Source organism: Heterodontus francisci, chromosome 3 (assembly GCF_036365525.1).
Source record: "Heterodontus francisci isolate sHetFra1 chromosome 3, sHetFra1.hap1, whole genome shotgun sequence".
Classification (NCBI taxonomy): domain Eukaryota; kingdom Metazoa; phylum Chordata; class Chondrichthyes; order Heterodontiformes; family Heterodontidae; genus Heterodontus; species Heterodontus francisci.
The window spans coordinates 191,557,036-191,573,781 of NC_090373.1; the positions used below are offsets into that span (position 1 = coordinate 191,557,036).

Consider the following 16,746-nt stretch of genomic DNA (forward strand, 5'->3'; position numbering starts at 1 on the left):
TAATACTGTAATTATAGTGCTACATGACATGCAGACAAAACAAGGAATTATAATTAAGATGGTTCAGTTAACAGGCACTTGTGCAATGGCCACAGACAAAAAATGCTTTTTGGAGCGATCCTTTACTGACATATTGTGCACAAAATGGGAAGACGTAGGTACGTGCCACACAAACAAAGGGAGAAAAATATATAATCAAATAGTACTCCACCAATTTCTAACATGTAAATAAGAATTTGAATGGAGGAGGCTCCCATTTCCTCAATTCAAGTAGGGCTTTCCCACTTTGTTTCACTGAGGCAGAATAAACCCTATTATGGAAGTTTTTCACTAATACAAAATGGTCCTAAACCTGTACCATCAGTGGCAGGCCTGCCTCCAGGTCAATACAAAGTAAACTAGTGCAGCCCAGACTGTCTCTGCTTCTGATCTTTATGGAGGAAGACAGGGAGGATATAAACCTGAGCTCTATCTAGCACCTCATGCCTGCTCTCTCCTAGCAATGTGGGTGAGATTAGGAAGTGAGTAGGTGCAAGGCTGCAGGCATGAACACAGATTAGAGCATTCTGTGGCCACAACATAATGTGCCTCCAAGCTCAAACCTCCGAATTAAATTAAGCATGTACCCGGCTTTTATTGGAACATGTTACTAACTGCTCCCATCTCCACCAACTCCATTCTTGCTTTTAGGGCAATTTAACACAACTGAGAACTCAAAGGCTGAAATCACCAGACTGTAACCTTGATTACAATGCTACAATGAACAGGGCATTAATCTCATCCATGTATCTTGAGGAATTTTTGAGTTATTAGAAAAGATAGGTTCCATTCTCCTACATGAAAATGAAAACCCCATGCTAATCTACTGTGCTTTGTCCCAATGTATTTTAAGGTCATGTGCTACTGACTCACTATTTAATCATCAAGAGGGGCCTAGATGCTAAAGGAACCCTAGTGTCTGGACCAGAAAACCTTGAAAAAGCAATAAATTATACTACAGCAAACCCTGAATCAATTTGGGAGCTTTTGGTACTTTCATACCTTTTTCTTAGTGTGTTTGTACTTTAGTTCCCCAGTAGGAAATACACATTGGGAAAGTATCCATTAAAAAGAGGAAAAGGAAGCAATTGTAACTGTAACATACAGAAACAATCTGATGACAGTACAGAGAACTGCATTGTCAGTAAACATTAACACTGTAAAAATTAATAAATGCATTGTAATGTTTGAAAGATTTTAAACAAATCTTTATTTAAATATTCCCTTACATTAGTGAAGCCACAAAGTGACAAGACATTCTGATGACCGGGTTTCACTGTAATCTCTCTGCCGACTGTTGTTATTGTTAAAATCCTTCCCTCCCCTCCCCCCTCAGGCAATAGCGACACGACCACTTACCCTGAAGATACAGGGGACATCCTTTCTATTGGCGTGGATAACATCAGAAGCTAATACAGAGCTAACTGAAAACTCTTCATCCCTGGGGGAAATTAAAAAGAAAATCCTTTTTTTTAAAAAAGAAAACAAAACAATATTCTGCCCTTAATGACATCTCACCGATCTGCTGACAGTGTCAGAGGATAAAGGAGAATCATTTACCCGGCTGCCTTCATGGCCCAGCAATGAACAGAAGGCAAAGTAACAAATTGTATTTGTGCTCTGATTATCAGTAAATGCAGACTGCTCTGCATCTTTTGGTTTAAAGGCTTGGGAAAAGACTGAACTTCAATTAATTTTAATTTAACAGAAATTAACACCATTTTAAAAAAGACATTCATTTATATCGGGCATTTCATAATCAAAGAGCATCCCAAAGCACTTTACAGCCAATTAATTACTTTTTGAAGTATAGTCACTGTTGTAATTTAAGAAACACGGCAGCCAATTTATTTGCGCACAGCAAACTCCGACAAACAGCAATGTGATAATGGCCAGTTAATCTGCTTTAGCGATGTTGATTGAGGGGATAAGTATTGGCCAAGACACCAGGAGAACTCCCATGCTCTTCGAAATAGTGCCATGGGATCTTTTACAGCCACCTGAGAGGACCTCAGTTTAAAGCCTCATCCGAATGACTGCAGCTCCGATATTGCAGCACTCCCTCAGTTCTGCACTAGAGTGTCAGCCTAGATTTTTGTGCCCAAGTCTCTGAAGTGGGATTCGAACACACAATCTTCTGACTCAGAGGTGAGAGTGCTGAGCCACAGCTGACACTAAAAGGGAAGGACTATTTGGGAAAAATGGAGCATCACCGATAGGGTTTGGCTGTGGTCCCTGTGAACAATAGGATGAAGTAGGTGACCACACAGAAGAGGAAGAGTTACGTGCACATACCTCATGTCAATAACTTGGCTAACCACCACACTCGGCTGAGAAGCCTTTCCTTCTGCTATTTCGTACAAAAAAAGTTTGAAATCGCAAACTACGGCTAGTGCCCTCTGCCAGCCTTTCTTCACTCCAGCAGGTTTAGGTACCTAGTGAGGAAAGATTTGTTTATTTTGAGAGATGGAAATGAGGATACATGGGTATTCGAAGAGCTTGTATGTTGGTGCAGGAGGAGGCCTTCTGATCTAAACACATAAACATACGAAATTGAAGGGCAGAAAAAGACCATTTGGTTCATCACGCCTGAGCCACACAATGATGCCTGGAGCATCTTGACTGAATACTTTCTTCCTCTCTCCCTTCTCTGCACCCCCCAAGAAGAAGCAAATAACCACAGGGAAAAAAATATCAGCTACATGCAGTCTTTACTCAAAAGTCTGTCTTGCTCCTGGATGCTGACTCATATTTGTGAATAACCAGATCACTTCTAGAAAGATCCCCACTGTGTGACCATAAGTGGATTCTCACAAGCATTTCTCCACGTCCTGTGATGTCCGCCAATATACACTGGGTTGGAGGTGTGCAATGAACTTGCTAGAGGGTCCCTTGGAACTACTGATAGAAGCATTGGTGAGGCTAAAGCTGGCGGCTGGGATCTTGGCTGAGAAGGAGCAGGAGGCCAAAGTCTATCCTAAGAGTGGGGAATTTCTTTTTAAATCACCATTAATTCAAACTGTTTACAAAGTTTTTAAACAATTTTGCTGGGCTTCAGTACTGGGTTCACCTTACCTTGATTGGTTCTCACTTTTATTTGCAATCTCAATGGTTTACTAGATGGCAGTGACCAATTAAACTGTGTAAAGATGACAAGGTGGGTAAGAGAATTCAATCTTTTTAATAAGGTAGTGAGATATAAAAGGGTTCCCACACCTATACTATACTGACAAAACATGCTGCAGAATCTTCAATCCACCTGAACAGCCAGAAAGGTCCTCTGAATGACGGGACCTCTGAAAATACAGCACTCCCATAGTGGAGTGTCAGCCTAGATCATGTACATAAGTCCTACAGCAGCGCTTGACAAACTTCTGCCTCAGAAGTGACTGCTAAAAACTGAAAGAAGCTGACACAGCAGAGTGGAGCATACACCGGTATAAATTATAATATCTTCTAATGAAATGTGGATAAAGCTTTGCTGAATCTTTACCCCATTTATAATTTCAATGTTTATAAGGGACAGTATTTAGCCTCAAGAAATGATGTTTTCTAAATATGGGGCCATAAGTGTCACTTCTTTTAGTGATGATACAAGAGTGATCACCAGTTCAGATTATAATAGGTACCTCATTTACAGTTGAACCTGTGAACCCGCAGCTTTGTGTTGTTTCTCCCTTACCCGAACATGGCCCTCGTAGGCTGTGCCAATGCCTCTCTGCGGGTCGATCCCCAGTGGTCCCTTTGTTTGATCGGGTGGGATGGGACACACGGCTGGTGCTTTGTCTGCGCAAGTCACGTGGCATGAGAACCCACACACTAAAAATGAAACAGCACCATAATTGATCGTACAACCTTGTGACCAACAATAACAATTTGCAATTATATGGTGCCTTTAATGTGGTAAAACCTCCCAAGGCATTGGTCAAAGAGGAAGGTCTTAAAGAAAGAAAGACTTGCATTTATATAGCACTTTTCATGACCACTGGACATCTCAAAGCATTTTACAGCCAATTATGTACTTTTTGAAGACTAATCACTGTTGTAATGTAGAAAACGCAGCAGCCAATCTGCGCACAGCAAGCTCCCACAAACAGCAATGTGATAATGACCAGTTGATAATGCGATAATCTGTTTTTGTGATGTTGATTGAGGGATAAATATTGGCCAGGACACTGGGGAGAACTCCCCTGCCCTTCCTTGAATAGTGCCACGGGATCTTTTACATCCACCCAAGCAGACAGATGGGGCATCGTTTAATGTCTCATCTGAAAGAAAGCAGCTCCTCCTTGATTTTGGTGTTCAAGCCCTGGAGTAGGACTCACACCCGGAATCTTGTGACTTAGAAGCGAGAATGCTTCCCACTGAGCCATGACTGACACAGAGAGGTAGAGGGGTTTAGGGAGGCAATTCCAGAGGAGCTAGGCAGCTTAAGTGCACACCACCAATGGAGAGATTAAAATCGGGGATGCTCAAGAGTCCAGAATTGGAGGAGTGCAGATAGCTCGGAGAGTTGTAAAACTGGAGAAAGTTACAAAGATAGGGAGAGACAAGACTATGGAGAGCTTTGAAAACAAGAATGAAAATTTTAAAACTGATGCATTGTTTAACTAGGAACCAATGTAGGTCAGTGAATACAGGGTGATGGGTGAATGGGACTTGTAGCAACTTAGAACATGGGCAGCAGAATTTTGGATGAGCTCAAGTTTACGCTGGGTACAAGGTGGGATACCAACATAAAGTACAGTCTGTATCCTCAGCAGGTGCCTCATCTAGTGAAACTTGGCTGTAATATCTTGACCACGTTATTATTTAGGCACCGGCACCCTGGCAGTGGTGGAAAAAGATTAATAATACAAGAACAGTAAGGTAAATCATGTGAATGAAAGAAAAAGTGCAATTACATAGTGACATCACATTTCTCAGAAACACCTCAGAGCTCTACACATACAAGAAGTTATACTGAGGTGCAGTAACTGCTATGTAGACAAAGATGGCAGTCATATTGCACACAGCAAGATCCCACAAACAGCAATGTGATTTTAGACCAGTAAACTGGTTTTGAAGTTGGTTAAGAGAGGCATGTTGGAGGATACTGGGAGAACTCCCCTGTTCTTCTTCTAGTAATACCATGGGACTTTTAACATCTTATTCTTTGACTACTGAGCATCAGCCTCAATTATGTGCACAAGTCCTGAAGTGCAGCTTGAACCAACAAATCTCTGATTTGAGAGCAGAGAGTGCTACCAACCAAGCCAAGCTGACAACGAGCAAAGGAAGAAAAGAAAACTTGTATTTTGCCTAGTGCCTTATAAAGTCAAAGGAAGAAACTGCACTTATATAGCACATTTCACGTCCTCTGGACATTCTAAAGCACTTCGCAGTCAATGAATTACTTTTGAAATGTAATCACAGTTTTGGAGGTAAACACTGCAGTGAAATTGAGTACAGCAAGGTCCCTCAAATAGCAATGAGATAACTAACCAGTTGATATGTTAGCAGCAGTATCTACTAATATTCTAGAACTGGCTGGAAAAGGGACAGGAAACAGAGGGATTAAAAGGAAAATGAAGCCATTGTGCATCAGGGGACAGGATAATCCACAAGGTGGAAATATACCATTTGTGTTTCCTTTCACAGATTTTGAATTCAGTTCACACTCCATGTACCTTAACATGAACCCAACATTTGGCAGAGAAAGTCCAAGCTTTTTATGTAGTGTGTGAGCAGAGCAAGGTCACACCATTTTCCGAGGTTTTAGAAAGCTTCAAACTCCTGTTTTGTTGTGCTTCTCCCAGAGGATTGTGGTGCAAGGGCAGAAATCCCCACCACTTATATTGCCTGAAGTTGTTGCAGCCCACTTACATTTATAGAACCATAGAAAAATTACGGTACAGAAGGAGGCCATTCAGCCCGTCGTGTTCGCGCTGGCCGAAGAAACTAGCTGCCCAATCTAATCCCACCTTCCAGCACCTGGTCCATAGCCTTGCAGGTTACAGCACTTCAGGTACATGTCCAGGTACCTTTTAAAAGAATTGAGGGTTTCTGCATCCATCACCGATCCAGGCAGTGAATTCCAGACACCCACCACCCTCTGGGTGGAAACATTTTTCCTCATGTCCCCTCTAAACCTTCTACCAATCACCTTAAATCTGTGCCCCCTGGTAATTGATCTCTCTGCTAGGGGAAACAGGTCCTTCCTGTCTATTCTATCTAGGCCCCTCATAATTTTGTACACCTCTATTAAGTCACCCCTCAGTCTCTTTTGTTCTAAGGAAAACAGCCCTAGCCTATCCAATCTTTCGTCATAGCTGCAACTTTCAAGCCCTGACAACATTCTTGTAACTCTTGTCTTTACTCTCTCCAAAGCAATTATGTCCTTTCCGTAATGTGGTGATAAGAACTGTACGCAATACTCCAACTGTGGTCTAACCAGTGTTTAATACAGTTCCAGCACCTTATATAGCACCTTTAGAGTAAAGGCCTGCTACCCGACCCGAACTCAATGGGACCTGACCACATCTAAATGGAGAGAAACTTCAGAGTGCTTCAGTGTAGAGGGATCTGGGTGTCCTTGTGCATGAATCGCAGAAAACTAGTATGCAAGTGCAGCAGGTAATAAGGAAGGCAAATGGAATTTTGGCATTTATTGCTAAAGGAATAGAGTATAAAATAGGGAAGTGTTGCTGCAACTGTACAAGGCATTAGTGAGACCGCACCTGGAGTATCGCGTACAGTTTCGGTCCCCTTACTTGAGGAGGGATGTAGTTGCATTGGAGGCAGTTCAGAGGAGGTTCACTAGATTGATTCCAGAGATGAGGGGTTTGTCTTATGAAGAGAGATTGAGCAGTTTAGGCCTTTACTCTCTGGAGTTTAGAAGAATGAGAGGAGATCTAATTGAGGTATATAAGATGATTGAGGGGATTGATAAAGTAGACATAGAGAGGATGTTTCCTCTGGTGGGGCAATCTAGACAAGAGGTCATAGTTTTAGGATAAGGGGTAGCAGATTTAAAACAGAGATGAGGAGAAATTACTTCTCTCAAAGGGTCGTGAGTCTGTGGAATTCACTATCCTAGAGTGCGGTGGATGCCGGGAGATTGAGTAAACTTGAGGAGGAGATAGACAGATTTTTAATTAGTTGAGGGTTGAAGGGTTATGGAGAACGGGCAGGAAAGTGGAGTTGAGGCCGAGATTAGATCAGCCATGATTGTATTGAATGGCAGGGCTGAATTGCCTACTCCTGCTCCTAGTTCTTATGTGTCAGGTTCAGGTCGGGTCAGGCCCCTTTTCCGGATCTGGCTTTCGGGCTCGGGTCGGGTCAGGTCGGGCTGGACACACACGGTAAGTACTCTGCCGGTAAGTATTAAAAATAAAAAATTTACCTGAGCTGTGAGTCCGGGACGAAACTGAGTCTGCGCAGTGAGCGAGTGACTTCACTATGACATCATCACGCATGCGCTGCAGCTTTGTGGAGCTTCCCAGTCAGAAGGGAAGTAAAAGGATGGTCAGGTCAGGTTGAGTGGGGTCGGGCTTGGGGCGAAATTGGAGGGACTCAGGCCGGGCTGGGCTTGGGTCCGCTGTGGATCAGTCGGGTACCTTTTGCCCGACCTGAGCAGGTCTTTACTTTAGAGTCAGAGAGTCATTACAGCGCAGAAGACCATTCGGCTTATCTAGACCATTCTGGCTCTCTGTTGAGCAATTCAATCAGTACCATTCCCCTGAACTATTCCCGTAGCCCTAAAAGTTTATTTCCCTCAAGTGCCCATCCAATTTCCTTTCGAAATCATTCGTCTCTGCTTCAATCACCCTCACAGGCATCGAGTTCCAGGTCATTACTGCTCCTCACATCCTCCCCGCATTGCTAGTCCAAAACCTTAAATCTGTGTCCCCTAATCCTTGTACCATCAGCTAATGGGAACAGCTTTCTTTGTCTACCTTATTTATACCTGTCATAATCTTGTACACCTCGAACAAATCTCCCCTCAATCTCCTTTGCTCCAAGGAGAACAAACCCAGCTTCTCCATCTTAACCTTGTAACTAAAATCCGTCATCCCTGGAAACATTCTGGTAAAACTCCTCTGCACCATCTCAAGGTTCCTCACATCCTTCCTAAAGTGTGGTGACCAGAACTGAACGTAATACACTAGTTGTGGTCTAACAAGAGTTTTATACAGGTTCAACATAACTTTCCTGCTTTTGTACTCAATGCCTCTATTTATGAAGCCCAAGGTCCCTTATTGCTAACTACTCTCTCAATATGTCCTGCCACATTCAAAGATCTATGCACATGAACCCCCATGTCCATGTACACTCTTTAGAACTGTGCCATTAAGTCTATATTGCCTCTCCCTATCCAGTCCGCTAAAACGCATCACCTCGAACTTTTCTGCATTAAATTCCATCTGCCATTTGTCTACCCATTCTGCTAGCCTATCCTGTTGCAGTCGACTGGTATCATCCTCACTGTCTGCCACACCTCCAAGTTTGTTATCATTGGCAAATTTTGAAATTTTACTCCATATTCCACAATGCAATTCATTTATATGTATCAAAAAAGGCAGTGGTCCCAGCACTGATCCTTGGGGAACACCACTGACTACCATCCTCCAGTCTGAAAGACAACCATTTACCATGACTTGCAGTTTTCTGTCCTTAAGACAATTTTTTTAATCCAAGGTGACAGTAACCCACCTATAAATACTGTGGCCACAGGAGCAGGTCAGAGGCTGGAAGTTCTGCAGTGAGTAACCCACCTCCTGACTCCCCAAAGCCTGCCCACCATTTACAAGGCACAAGTCAGGAGTGTGATGGAATACTCTCCACTTGCCTGGATGGGTGCAGCTCCAACAACATTCAGGAAGCTCGAAACCTTCCAGGACAAAGCAGCCCATTTGACTGACACTCCATTTACCACCTTCAACATTCACTCCCTTCAACACCGATGCACAGAGGCAGCAGTGCGAACAAGATGCACTGAAGCAATTCATCACCCCTCCTTCGACAGCACCTTCCAAACCCACAACCTCTTTCACCTAGGAGGACAAGGGCAGCAGACGTGTGGGAACACCTGGAAGTTCCCCTCCAAGCCACACACCATCCTGACTTGGAACTATATCACCGTTCCTTCACTGTCGCTGCATCAAAATCCTGGAACTCCCTCCCTAACAGCACTGTGGGTGTACCCACACCAGATGGACTGCAGTGGTTCAAGAAGGCAGCTCACCACCACCTTCTCAAGGGCAATTAGGGATGGACAACAAATAATGGCCTTGCCAGCGAGGCCCACATCCCATGAAACGAACAAAAAAAAAATTCCATGAGCCTCAATTTTGGTAACTAGCCTTTTATGTATTACTTTGTTAAACACTTTCTTAAAATCCATATAGACAACATCCTCCGCATTCCCTTCATCAACCTTCACAAGAATCATAAGAAAAAGGAGCAGGGCCCTTTGAGCCATTCAATACGATCATAGCTGATTTTAAGCTTCAACTCCACTTTCCCGCCCGCTCTCCGTATCCCTGGATTCCCTGAGACCAAAAACTGTCTATCCCAGCCTTAAATGTATTCGGCAATGGAGCATCCACAGCCCTCTGGGAGAGAGAATTTTAAGTGACGTAATCTTCCTCTTCACTTCCCCTCTCAACTTAATGTTTTTGGCCTGGTTCTTTCTTGAAGAATTCACCTGGCATGCATTATTAACACTTTTTTTGTCTCATCATATTCTCTATCTCCCTCGTCATCCAAGCAGCTCTGGCTTTTGTTCCCGTACCTTTGGCCCTTGTTGGAATATACCTAGACTGTACCTGAAACATCACCTTAAAAATCACTCATTATTTTGTTACTGTTTTTCATGTCAATCTTTGGTTCCATTTTACTCTTTAACATAGTAAAATGTCTCAAGGTGCTTCACAGGAGCATTATTGACAACAAGTCAAAGGGCATGTTCGAAGGGTTGTTTAAAAGCTTGATTTTAACAATGGTCTTAAAGAAGGAGAGAGAGGTGGCAAGGCTTAGGGACGGAATTCCAGAGCTTAGGGCCCAGCTGACTGAAGACATGGGCACCAACGTTGGGACAAAGGGGTTGGTGAATGCACAAAAGGCCAGAGTTGCCATCCATCTCATACAGTGGCCAAACCACAAATCGCCTGATATAAGCAGTGAGGATTGTATACTAATTTACTTAATATTTTAAAAAGAACAATCCCATTACTTAAATTAAACTGAAATAGGTACAATTATATTGTGCCTATTGTGTTTAAACGACAAAGTAATTCATGCAATGAATGATGATGAGAGCACTGTCTGTTATGTCGTACGAATTGATTATCCTCACCTTCACAAGTGCAGCCCTGGCGTACGAGGCCAACCATCAGAGATGTGCACTGATTGCACTTAGTTGGTGTATTAAAGGACTTCACGACAAACTGATGAGCTTTGGGCTAAAAAAGAAGAAACTTATTCATAAAAAGATAGTTATCAAACTGAACAGCATTTAATGCGCATTGATCATACTGGAAGTTGCTGGTTAACACATTTCTCACAGTGAAATAATCTGATTCTTTGCTGTTACCAAACTCTTCCTCCTCTGAATGTAACAGAACTAGTTGAAAAATACAAGTCTCCTTGGAAATCTCCTTGTGGAAAGATTAGCAGATGAATACTGAATGACGTTGTACGCAATTCCTTTGTTTGTGACTTTAAAGGAGGCACTAGTTCATTTATTTTGAATAGTTGAATTGCATAGAAATGTATGAAGTATACATATTGTAACCATCGTGCTCCAGAGACTCAAGTGCAAAGTTTGTGCGATTGTTGCTTGACCTCTGCTCTTCAAGTCCAGGGTTCTAAATCTGTGACCTTTAGGAACCCAGAACGGAGGTGTACAGGTGTGAGTACAAGAGCACAAAGCCTAATGAGAGAAATCTGCCCTGAGAACTAGAAAAGCTCCCAAATGAATTATGCTAGGGAGGCTGGTTGGCTTCTAGAGTTTCTACCTACAGGTCAGAAAGAAAGATCAGTCTCCAGCAGCAGGGTGTGGTGGCGGTGGGGGGGTTGGTGAGAGGTGCGATGCGGGAAGGCAGGAAGTTTACAAAAGAGCTCAAGTCTGAATCTTTGAGGGAGCAGCTGCCTAAATTTGTAGAAGGTATTACCTTTGGGTTTGAGACACTGGAACCGCTGTAGGAGGACTTGATGGTTGGCGTCAGTACTGTACGTTGAGGGTGGTCTGTCCCCTAGTACGGTTCAAACAGGTGATTAGCTGCAGTCACTGGCATGAATAATTAATTCATACAACAGAGTGAAATGAAAGTACTGTACAGATTCTTACTGGAAACATCCTTAACAAATGGCAAAATACTCTCCATCAACCGTCTGCTCCTTTTAAGCAGATTAAAATTAATTGTACTGGTCTTAAATGGTAAAATCTGTTGTGTGAAAGTATCCATAAACCAAAGTTATCCACCCACCTCCTTTGGGGTCCAAAAATAGGCAAAACTCTCCCACTGAATTCCTTAGATTTGGAGTATTTAACTTAGAACTAAGAGTTACATTGTGTAAATTATATTTAAAAGTAAATTCTAACTGTACACATCCTGTAATATAAGAACATAAGGATTAGGAGCAGGAGTAGGCTATATACCCTTTCCAGTCTGCTCCGCCATTCAACAAGATCATGGTTGATCTTCTACCTCAACTTCACCTTCCTGCACTATCCCCATATTCCTTAATTCCCTTACCATTCAAAAATCTATCGACATCTGTGTTAAATATACTCAACAACTAAGCATCCACAGCTCTCAGGAGTAGAGAATTCCAAAGATTCACAACTATCTGAGTGAAGAAATTTCTCCTCATCTCAGTCCTAAATGGCTGACCCCTTATTCTGAGAATGTGATCCCGTGTTCCAGATTCCCCAGCCGAGGGAAGCATTTTCTCAGCATTAACCCTGTCAAGCCCCTTAAGAATTTTATATGTTTCAATTAGATCATCTAGCATTTTTCTAAACTCCAAGGCATATAGGCATAGTCTACTCAATCTCTCCTCATTGGACAATCTCCTCATCCCAGAAACCAGTCTAGTGAACCTTTGTTGCACACCCTCTAGGGCAGATACATCCCTCCTTAGGTAAGGTCACAACTGCACACAGTACTCCAGGTGTGGCCTCACCAATGCTCTGTATAATTGTATTAAGTCTTGTTTACTCTTACACCCTTTGCAACAAAGGCTAATATACCATTTGTCTTCCTAACTGCTTGCTGCAAATACATATTAACTTTCTGTGATTGATGTACAAGGACTCCCAGGTCCCTCTGAATGCACACATTTCCATCACTCACCATTCAAAAAATATTCAATTTTTCTAATTTTTCCGACCAAAGTGGATAACTTCACACTTTGCCACATTGTATTTCATCTTCCATGTTCTTACCCACTCACCCAATCTGTCAATCTCTCTCTGTAGCTCCTTTGCGTTCTCCTCACAGCTTACTTTCCCACCTAACTTTGTATTGTCAGCAAACCTGGATACATTACGCTTAGTCCTCTCATCTTAGTAATCAATATAAATTGTAAATAGCTGAGGCCCAAGCACTGCACCCCGCCAGTTACAGCCTAACAACCCAAAAATGTCCCATTTATTCCTACTCTGTTTTCTGTCTGTTAACCAATCCTCAATCCAAGCTAATATATTACCCATGAGTCCTAATTTAGTGCAATAACCTCTTGTGTGGCACCTTACCAAATGCTTTTTGAAATCCAAATACACTACATCCATTGGTTTCCCCAATCCATCTTAGTAAATACATTCTCAAAAAACTCTTAAAAAATCTGTCAAACATGATTTTTCCTTTTCATAAATCTGTGTTGATGCTGCTTAATGATACTATGATTTTCTATGTGCCCTGTACTAAAAATGTCCCTAAAAATAGATTCTAGCACTTTGCCGACAACTGATGCTTTCTAACTGGCCTATAGTGCCCCATTTCTCCTCTTCAAAGAACAAAGAACAGTACAGCACAGGAACAGGCCATTCGGCCCTCCAAGCCTGCGCCGATCTTGATGCCTGCCTAAACTAAAACCTTCTGCACTTCCGGGGACCGTATCCCTCTATTCCCTTCCTATTCATGTATGTGTCAAGATGCCTCTTAAATGTCGCTATCGTACCTGCTTCCACCACCTCCCCAGGCACTCACCACCCTCTGTGTAAAGAACTTGCCTCGCATATCCCCTCTAAACTTTGCCCCTCACACCTTAAACCTATGTCCCCTAGTAACTGACTCTTCCACCCTGGGAAAAAGCTTCTGACTATTCACTCTGTCCATGCTGCTCATAACTTTGTAAACCTCTGTTATGTCGCCCTTCCACCTCTGTCGTTCCAGTGAAAACAATCCGAGTTTATCCAACCTCTCCTCATAGCTAATGCCCTCCAGACCAGGCTACATCCTGGTAAACCTCTTCTGTACCCTCTCCAAAGCCTCCACGTTCTTCTGGTCGTGTGGTAACCAGAATTGCATGCAATATTCTAAGTGTGGCCTAACTAAAGTTCTGTGCAGCTGCAGCACGACTTGCTAATTTTTATACTCTATGCCCCGACCGATGAAGGCAAGCATGCTGTATGCCTTCTTGACTACCTTATCCACCTGCGTTGCCACTTTCAGTGACCTGTGGACCTGTATGCCCAGATCTCTCTGCCTGTCAATACTCCTAAGGGTTCTGCCATTTACTGTATACCTCCCACCTGCATTAGACCTTCCAAAATGCATTACCTCACATTTGTCCGGATTAAACTCCATCTGCCATTTCTCCGCCCAAGTCTCCAACCGATCTATATCCTGCTGTATGCTCTGACAATCCTCACCTCTATCGGCAACTCCACCAACCTTTGTGTCGTCCGCAAACTTACTAATAAGATCAGCTACATTTTCCTCCAAATCATTTATAAATACTACAAACAGCAAAGGTCCCAGCACTGATCCCTGCGGAACACTACTAGTCACATCCCTCCATTCAGAAAAACACCCTTCCACTGATACCCTCTGTCTTCTATGACTGAGCCAGTTCTGTATCCATCTTGCCAGCTCACCTCTGATCCTGTGTGACTTCACCTTTTGTACCAGTCTGCCATGCGGGACCTTGTCAAAGGCGTTACTAAAGTCCATATAGATAACATCCACTGCCCTTCCTTCATCAATCAGCTTTGTCGCTTCCTCAAAAAACCCAATCACGTTAGTGAGACACGACCTCCCCTTCACAAAACCATGCTGCCTCTCGCTAGTAAGTCCATTTGTTTCCAAATGGGAGTAAATCCTGTCCCGAAGAATCCTCTCTAATAATTTCCCTACCACTGACGTAAGGCTCACCGGCCTATAATTTCCTGGATTATCCTTGCTACCCTTCTTAAACAAAGGAACAACATTGGCTATTCTCAGTCCTCTGGGACCTCACCTGTAGCCAATGAGGATGCAAAGATTTCTGTCAAGGCCCCAGCAATTTCTTCTCTTGCCTCCCTCAGTATTCTGGGATAGATCCCATCAGGCCCTGGGGACTTATCTACTTTAATGCTTTGCAAGACACCCAACACCTCCTCCTTTTTGATAATGAGATGACTGAGACTATCTACACTCCCTTCCCTCGGCTCATCATCCACCAAGTCCTTCTCTTTGGTGAATACTGATGCAAAGTACTCATTTAGTACCTCGCCCATTTCCTCTGGCTCCACACATAGATTCCCTTCTCTGTCCTTGAGGGGGCCAACCCTTTCCCTAGTTACCCTTTTGCTCTTTATATATGTATAAAAAGCCTTGGGATTTTCCTTAATCCTGTTTGCCAATGACTTTCATGACCCCTTTTAGCTCTCCTGACTCCTTGCTTAAGTTCCTTCCTACTGTCTTTATATTCCTCAAGGGATTCGTCTGTTCCTAGCCTTCCAGCCCTTACGAATGCTTCCTTTTATTTTTGACTAGGCTCACAATATCCCGCGTTATCCAAGCTTCCCGAAACTTGCCAAACTTATCCTACTTCCTCACAGGAACATGCTGGTCCTGGATTCTAATCAACTGACGTTTGAAAGACTCCCACATGTCAGATGTTGATTTACCCTCAAACAGCCGCCCCCAATCTAAATTCTTCAGTTCCTGCCTAATATTGTTATAATTAGCCTTCCCCCAATTTAGCACCTTCACCCGAGGACTACTCTTATCCTTATCCACAAGTACCTTAAAACTTATGGAATTATGGTCACTGTTCCCGAAATGCTCCCCTACTGAAACTTCGACCACCTGGCCGGGCTCATTCCCCAATACCAGGTCCAGTACGGCCCCATCCCTAGTTGGACTATCTACATATTGTTTCAAGAAGACCTCCTGGATGCTCCTTACAAATTCTGCCCCATCCAAGCCCCTAGCACTAAGTGAGTCCCAGTCAATATAGGGGAAGTTAAAATCACCCACCACTACAACCCTGTTACCTTTACATCTTTCCAAAATCTGTCTACATATCTGCTCCTCTACCTCCCGCATGGTTTTGTGAAGGGGAGGTCGTGTCTTACTAATTTGATTGAGTTTTTTGAGGAAGTGACGAAGATGATTGATGAAGGAAGGGCAGTGGATGTTACCTATATGGTATCAGTGGATGGGTGTTTTTCTGAATGGAGGGATGTGACTAGTGGTGTTCCGCAGGGATCAGTGCTGGGACCTTTGCTGTTTGTAGTATTTATAAATGATTTGGAGGAAAATGTAGCTGGTCTGATTAGTAAGTTTGCAGACGACACAAAGGTTGGTGGAGTTACGGATAATGATGAGGATTGTCAGAGGATACAGCAGGTTATCGATCGGTTGGAGACTTGGGTGGAGAAATGGCAGATGGAGTTTAATCCGGACAAATGTGAGGTAATGCATTTTGGAAGGTCTAATGCAGGTGGGAGGTATACAGTAAATGGCAGAACCCTTAGGAGTATTGACAGGCAGAGAGATCTGGGCATACAGGTCCACAGGTCACTGAAAGTGGCAACGCAGGTGGATAAGGTAGTCAAGAAGGCATACAGCATGCTTGCCTTCATCGGTTGGGGCACAGAGTATAAAAATTGGCAAGTCATGTTGCAGCTGTACAGAACTTTAGTTGGGCCACACTTAGAATATTGCGTGCAATTCTGGTCGCCACACTACCAGAAGGATGTGGAGGCTTTGGAGAGGGTACAGAGGAGGTTTACCAGGATGTTGCCTGGTCTGGAGGGCATTAGCTATGAGGAGAGGTTGTAAAAACTCAGATTGTTTTCACTGGAACGATGGAGGTAGAGGGGTGACATGATAGAGATTTACAAAGTTATGAGCAGCATGGACAGAGTGGATCGTCAGAAGCTTTTTCCCAGGGTGGAAGAGTCAGTTACTAGGGGACATAGGTTTAAGGTGCGAGGGGCAAAGTTTAGAGGGGATGTGCGAGGCAAGTTTTTTTACACAGAGGGTGGTGAGTGCCTGGAACTTGCTGCCAGGGGAGGTGGTGGAAGCAGATACGATAGCGACGTTTAAAAGACATCTTGACAAATATATGAATAGGAAGGGAATAGAGGGCTATGGGCCCCGGAAGTGCAGAAGGTGTTAGTTTAGGCAGGCATCAAGATCGGCGCAGGCTTGGACAGCAAAATGGCATGTTCCTGTGCTGTACTGTTCTTTGTTCTAACACTAGAAAGAGATTGAACAAGCAGTCAAA

The 16,746-nt window shown here is 43.3% G+C and overlaps 1 protein-coding gene across 7 annotated transcripts in view; it reads right to left on the minus strand.

Moving 5' to 3' along the window:
- The window catches only part of LOC137365491 (serine/threonine-protein kinase MRCK alpha-like), a 789,178-nt gene that overhangs the window by 76,096 nt on the left and 696,336 nt on the right, over positions 1 to 16,746 (minus strand). For 6 of the 7 annotated variants that reach the window (XM_068027937.1, XM_068027940.1, XM_068027936.1 and 3 more), the window contains 5 exons: positions 11,196 to 11,276; positions 10,379 to 10,484; positions 3,722 to 3,858; positions 2,335 to 2,474; positions 1,399 to 1,480 (listed from right to left, as the gene is read on the minus strand). In XM_068027937.1, coding sequence (XP_067884038.1) covers positions 1,399 to 1,480; positions 2,335 to 2,474; positions 3,722 to 3,858; positions 10,379 to 10,484; positions 11,196 to 11,276 — 546 coding nt within the window. The remainder of the gene's footprint in view (positions 1 to 1,398; positions 1,481 to 2,334; positions 2,475 to 3,721; positions 3,859 to 10,378; positions 10,485 to 11,195; positions 11,277 to 16,746) is intronic. The other variant, XM_068027939.1, reaches the window with a different exon arrangement.